Raw genomic sequence first — 7,033 nt, forward strand, 5'->3', positions numbered from 1 at the left:
TCTCCCTCGGGGGGAGGGGGGTGAAAACGATTCTGGGCAGGAAATAATTGAGAACCACTATGTTAAACTGAGAAGAGGCAGCGTAATTCAGCGCTAAGATGTGAGCATATTCAGCTCATCGGTGCTAGCTTGGTAACAAATCTTAGACAAGCTTGCTTCTGTCTTCATCCCTGATGTTAAAATTCCTCCAAACTCAGTGATTGTTGACCTACTTAAATAAACTTCTCCGGAGCGAAAAACAACAGCGTTGTCGACAGTGTTTTAGTGCTGTTGCTTTCGTTTACCGCGAGACCATGTCCTGGACTATCTCAGCTCTGTTTAATTTATTACATGTGCTTTTCTTTATTTTCCAAATGCAGAACACTGATGAAAGCCGGCCCTGATCTTTATTGCTTTTTCATTTTTTATTGCTTGCTTTATTGCCCCCCTGGACACCACAGCACCACTTAACCTCCACCGATTCTGCCGGACGTATTTATACATTTTCACTCCTTCATAAAAAAGCCGTGCAAACTGTGTCACAGACGAAGTGACGAACATGTGTGCAGTGGATCGCACAAACTCAAAAGCACTCTCACTCGAGGTGGGAGGCCGCGGAACGATGCGTCGACACACCGAGCGTTTATGCCGCGCATGTGAAATATTCAGCAATATGGATGGGATGCCGTCGCACTCTGCGTACATTCGAAGCTTATGAAAATTTAATGTGCGACTGACAACGGCACACTGAGTCGTTTCTTCACTTCTGTCTCTCTTTCTCGCTCTCCCTCTCTTTGCAGGGAAACCAGATTCTGAGTGGTCTCTCTCTGGACGAGTACAAAGCCACTCTGAAGATGATCGAGAGGGCTATTCTGGCAACAGACTTGGCCCTGTACATGAAGTAGGTACCAAACGTCAAACCCAGATGGAAGCCGTGGTGTGAAGAAGGCTGAAGATAACAGGGTTAGAGTAGTAAAAGGAAAGGAAAAGAATGTTTAATCAGGGCATCAGAGGACACGGTGGAGGAAAAGAAGGGTCAGGGTGGTGTGTTTTGAAATATAATTTAATTTTTTTAATTATAATAATAAATAAATAGATGATAAGTTGAACTTTATTGCTCCCACATTTGAGAAAATTCTTGCATTAACAGCAGATCTGCTGCAACAGGCTGCCCTTTGGAGGCGCCAAATATACGGTTCCTCTGGGAATTGAACCCTGGACCCACTGGGTCTAAAGTTGAGTTAGATATGATCGGTCCCTATCTTGCAGAAACATTTGTTGACGCTCTACAAGAAGCATGTAATTATGCGGTTCCGTAACGTAGCAGTTAGCACACCTGCCTTGCAAGTGTGAGAGTCCAGGGTTCGATTCCCAGAGGAACCACATGCTTGGCCTCTAGTTGCTGCAGATCTGCTGTTAATGCAACAATTTGCCCTGGTTCAGTCGATGAAGTTCTTCAAATTAAAAAATGTGTTTACATGTTTGTTATTTTCACACTGACAGCCGCTAGAGGGCACTCTAGGCTTGTGTACCAGTATCTGCTACTCCTGTACCAATGTAAATTTACGCATTTGTTATTTTCACACCGACAGCCGCTAGAGGGCACTGGTACAACTTATACTCTGGAGCTACTTATAGTCAGAAAAAAAAAAACGGTATCCATTTATTAATTGATTTTGGATATATTGTTGTTTGTATTTGTATGTATTTTCAGGAGGCGAGGGGAGTTCTTTGAACTAACCAAAAACAGCCAGTTTGTTTGGGAAGATGAACATCACAGAGATTTACTGAGGTCAGTACAAAATCCTTGGGCACGCAAACAAATATATAAATATATGTTGTCCCACAAGCCTTTATTGCTAACAAGCAGTTCTATATTATTAGAAGTAGCAAGAATTTGTCCTAAGTTTAAAAAAAAAAAACAACGTTTAAAATTCCCTCAAGTCTCAATCAATAAACACAAGGTATTGTACTAAATGTCCTCACGTAATTCTCAGTTCTAAGTCTATGAAAATCAACATGTGTAACTTTGTCTCCCCCGTCAGGTCAATGCTGATGACTGCATGTGATATTTCAGCCATAACCAAACCATGGCCTGTTCAAAAGAGGGTAAGGGCAGTGCATTATATTCTTTTATCTATTTTAAAGTCTTTATTTGTGTGTGCGTGCGTGAACAACCTTTAATTGAATAGTCGTGTTTTAAAGCCTTCCAAATAACAGATAAAGTACTCTTCTAATGCAATACTCCTAAATATCCTAAAACATAAAGCATTTCTATTGTGGCAAAAAAAAAAAAAAAAAAAATTATACAATTTAATTATCATGCAATTATCATGTGTGTCCCATGGCCCAGTATCACTCACACCAACTGATTGAAGCGCTGGTTAATGTCCTCGGTTACACCTGTGCACTTCCTGTCGTGAATTAGATTTGGTTTCTTTTGTCTGCCAGGAGCGGCACAGTTTCAGGCTCCACACACGCGAACAGCCTCGTCTCTGTTGTTTCATCCCCGTGGCGACCTTCAGCGGTCTGCCTCTCATTAGGAGCCATGGGCTCAGTGAAGTGCTGTTGTGTTTGCGTTTTCCCTCATTAATGGACGCAGCTGTGTCCTCAGATATCACACACTCACACATACGCTAATGTATCCTCTTAATCCATTCCAGGACCGAGCTCGTAACTCGAGGTGGTCGTATCGCAAATCATTTTTTTCCCCATAAGAAATAACAGAACCCCCCCCCTAAGGGTGGCAGAGTTATTGCATGTGGGTTAATTAGTTAGCAGGAGTAGACACAGAAACATTAACCTGGCAGTATTTTTTTTTTTCATTTTTTCATTCAGATTGCGGAGCTGGTGGCCACTGAGTTCTTTGAGCAAGGGGACAAGGAGAGGCAAGAGCTAAACATTGAACCCATTGTAAGTAATACCAGGGTAACCGTGCTGATTTTGTACGATGGAAAATACCTGTTGAGAGGTCTAAGATGCTGAGGTGTTCCCCTAGGATGCATTCTTGGGCCTTTAATGTTTTTGTTTGTTTAATCTACTGTATTCCACTGCTAATGTAGCTCTCAATGTAAAATTGTTATTTTAAAATACCAAACACATTTCTCACCAATCTTGCGGGCCAATATTTGCACCAATATTTTAAATATTTATTACACATAATGAGTCAACATCAATTTGGAAAAATATGGTTTACCAAAAGTAGTTTTTATTCTGAATTAACTAGTGAACATCTCCCTTTGGGATTACTTGGATCTTTGTCAAAATTATATGTTTCATGTTTTTATTGAACACAACACGTAAACATTCATTGTGCAGGGTGGAAAAAAAATATCACAATGAATCTCACCCCTAATGTGAGGCAAAGAGCTAGTTTTACATGGAGTTCGTGTGAATGAACGTGGAAGGCACAGCTCAGTGTATCTGCACTCGACAGTACAAGGCTAAGGTGGAGTAGTCGAGTGTAGATACACACTTACAGCACAGGGTACAAGTGTGTGAATGGTTCAATATAGATACAGTACATGTTGCAGCCTTTAATATGTGTGTGTATATATGAATATATATATAAATGTCAATATAGATAGATAGATATTGGTTTGTTGTGTGTTCAGTTTTGATGTAGGTGTTCATGTATTTCCCCTAACTATAGGACCTGATGAATCGGGAGAAGAGAGATAAGATTCCTAGCATGCAGGTGTCATTCATTGATGCGATTTGCACTCAGTTATATGAGGTAATTTCACCAACACACCATCTCTTATCCTACTTTAATAAAAATATCAGTCCAAGTCTGAATAAATAAAAAGTTGTAATCACCAACAGTTTTTTAAATTAAATGTCTTTGTCACCATTACAGACTTTGGCCGGCATGTCGGAGCATTGCTGCCCCCTGCTGGAGGGATGTCAGAGAAACCGGCAGCAATGGAAACATTTGGCTGAGGAGTGTGAGAAGGGATTGGTCAACGGCTTGGCGGGATTACGGGGGATTCTCCTTATTTAAACTTGTTTCACAAAGTTTAATGACATTATTACACCCTTTACATTAAATTATCCACCACAGCGAAGGTGATAGAAGGGTAAAAAAAAAAACTACCCAATGCACCAGGCTGTATCCTCAGGGATCCAAAATCCCAAACCCCCGTTTCGTCTGTTGTGGTTTGTGGTTTTCTTCTAGTTGACGTTTCTACTGCTCCATGTTCTGTGAACAGGCTAATGCTAACTGTACAGGTCAGATTGTTCTCTGCCACAGCTGTGCTTAAAAGCAAAATGCTAATGTAAGCACAGTGGACAACAGTGCTTACAGCGCTAATTTAACGCACAAGACTGGAGTGGCCTAGATTTTGGAGACATTATTCAACTTTTCAGAAGTTAAGTCAGCACCGCTGCTGGACTGCACCCATGTTTGTTAAAACTCCTACATCTGCCTTAAAATGACCCTGACGACAGAGCTACAACAATTAGCTTTAGCATTAGCTATCGTTTCCCCTGTTGAGAAAATTCTATTGAAAAGCAGGTGGCGTTAGCATTTAGGTGTTCAATTTATCGCCACCAATCAATCGGAAGGGTGTAAGCAATATCGTCAAGCTTTGTGACATCACTTCCTGTCATCACTGTTCATTTATTGCAGTAACTCACCAGAGACAATAACAGTCGGCACTAAGCTATATTTATTAAAATAGCCTTCTTATTTTTTTTTTGCACAGAGTGGCTTTTATCTTGAAGTCTTAAAGACACACACGTACACACAAAACACACATACACACACAGTCAGAGCTTTTGTCAAGGAAGGATCTGGAAAATTGTCCTAAAATTAAACACGGGGTCCGGGTCAGGAGCAGATAGATGGTGCGGTTGTGTGAATAAAGTAAATGACATGTTAAAGTCATGCATAAAGGCTAAAATGCTGAAATGCTTTTATCATTTTCTACACCATCTATTGGGGAAACGTGGGTATTGCAGGGAAAAGGCAAAAGCATAATGATAATATAAATAGATTATATAATTAGGAAAAGTTTGGCGGGCCGGATTAAAAAGCTGAAGGGGCTGCATCCAGTCCTCGGGCCTTAGTTTGCCCATGCCTGGTATAGCACAAGGTTAGCACAGAGGGTTCGAGTCCCAGAGGTAACACCTCTAACACTTCCCCCACTTCTACTTCGCTTTGGATAAAAGTATCTGCTAAATGCAAAAATATAGAAAACAAATGTTTCTTTTCTACATTGTTTTAGACAGGGGAAACAAACTCCTCGCACACGGACCAAAGGGTCCTGGACCCAGATACCTTTTCTGGCCCTTGATGTCATCTCCATTGAGATGACAATGGCCCCCAGCACATTTGACTATGAGACCGCTGGTTTGGGACAGTTGAGTATGTCCCCTTTACATCCAGACTTTTCAGCATCCTTCCTTAACTCAGTTCAGCTCCGACTGTTTCTGACAGGTGTTGGGTTTCAGTCACACAGTTCATGGTGGGATTCAGATCTGCGATGGGGGGGAGGAGGAGGGGGTTGTCACCTTTTGCAGTGATTTAAAGATGTTGTACCTTTTTTCTTGACACAGTGGCACAATAGTCAAATGTACTTGGTAAATACGTATGTCACAGCAGACACACCGTAACAAGGGTTTGAATCTTTTGTACCATGTTTTTCACTCGCTGTCTTAACTTTTGCATATTTATTTTATGTTTTATATATTTATTAGAGTGTCTATATTGTAAGGTCATCCTCTTGTGGAGAGCACACGATTCTTACTGTAGAAAAAGTAGTTTTCATACTAAACAGCAGAGAGAAAAAAAACAAAATCCCACCTGTGCTTTTTTAACAATCTTTCTTAAAAGCAACTGTTTTAAAACATTTATATATTGTAATTTATTAACTTTTTTTTTTCAAATGTAAAATATCCAAAGACTAGGTCTGTGGTTGTAAAGGGAAATGGGTCTGGATTTTTCCACTGCCTTGTTTTATTGACATAGGACCAATTCACCAGTAAACATAATATTAATGATTATATATATATGTATATATACATATACATATATATATATATATATACATATATATATTCCATCTGTCCATGTCTCTAAATACATTAATGCCGTTTTCCCTGTATGAAGCTGCTTTGTACATCCCTATTTTTTTTATAAGCAAAAGTGCGGAAACTGCATTGGGATTTTTATTGTTTAACCAAAATAGTGAACATTGACCAAATTTTTTTGTCATTTTTAGAATTTCCAATTACTTTCAATAAGACTTGCCGATTGACAAAAATACATTGATATTTAAACCCCTTTTAAGTGACTTAAGTGATTTTACCTCGAGTCAAAATGGAAGCAATTTGAATGAAAAATGTTTAAGAGAAATGTCGGATGGACAAATAGACATTCACACAGTAAAGTGATGTAGAAATATCTGCTGTGAAACGGTTGCAGCTACACTCGTTTAATACTAGCTTTCAGTATATATCGCCATCTGTCAATGTTTTTGCAGGAACGAATTTAACATTCACCCTCAAACCTCAAAAATGGGTTTCTTTAGGTAGAGTCCTTCAAAGGGAAGACAAACAGGTTATAGAAGTCATAGCACCATCTATTAGGTTCTAGGATACTGTTTAATATTGCAGAGCATTTGCAATGACATTTTGAGCACTTTAAGAGGTGAAAAAGCACAATATCCCGCTAAGAGCACTCTTACCTGTGACCTTTATCAATTGCAGCATGTATTGAAAACTGACAAATTTCTCCTAAACATTAAAGAAAAACTACTGAAAATAAAATTAAATATGGCTGTTCTGTGCAATAATGCGGGCTGGCTGCCACTGAATAACACTTTTTATGTAACCTGCATTTAGAAATTAAAATATCGCAACGCCAAACCTTTCACAGAACAGAAATTGGACTGACGAATAATTGGGAAATGTTGGATATTAAGTAAAGTGACGGATTAACAAAAACTTGTACGATACATTATGATAAAAATAAGATTCATCATAACTTGGGTTTCTTTCATTGATTTACACTGCCCCCACCTGGTCAAGAATATAACGACACAAAAACACG

The 7,033-nt window shown here is 39.3% G+C and overlaps 1 protein-coding gene across 2 annotated transcripts in view; it reads left to right on the forward strand.

Annotated features, from left to right (window-relative positions):
- The window catches only part of LOC103388830 (cGMP-specific 3',5'-cyclic phosphodiesterase-like), a 20,234-nt gene extending 15,562 nt beyond the window's left edge, over nucleotides 1-4,672 (forward strand). For both annotated transcript variants that reach the window (XM_008324033.3, XM_008324024.3), the window contains exons 9-14: nucleotides 780-880; nucleotides 1,694-1,771; nucleotides 2,025-2,088; nucleotides 2,818-2,892; nucleotides 3,632-3,715; nucleotides 3,839-4,672. In XM_008324033.3, the coding sequence (XP_008322255.1) occupies nucleotides 780-880; nucleotides 1,694-1,771; nucleotides 2,025-2,088; nucleotides 2,818-2,892; nucleotides 3,632-3,715; nucleotides 3,839-3,982 (546 nt within the window). In that variant the 3' untranslated portion in view covers nucleotides 3,983-4,672. The remainder of the gene's footprint in view (nucleotides 1-779; nucleotides 881-1,693; nucleotides 1,772-2,024; nucleotides 2,089-2,817; nucleotides 2,893-3,631; nucleotides 3,716-3,838) is intronic.
- Nucleotides 4,673-7,033: the final 2,361 nt, after the last annotated feature.

The sequence above is a fragment of the Cynoglossus semilaevis genome, chromosome 1 (assembly GCF_000523025.1).
Source record: "Cynoglossus semilaevis isolate Cse_v1.0 chromosome 1, Cse_v1.0, whole genome shotgun sequence".
NCBI lineage: Eukaryota > Metazoa > Chordata > Actinopteri > Pleuronectiformes > Cynoglossidae > Cynoglossus > Cynoglossus semilaevis.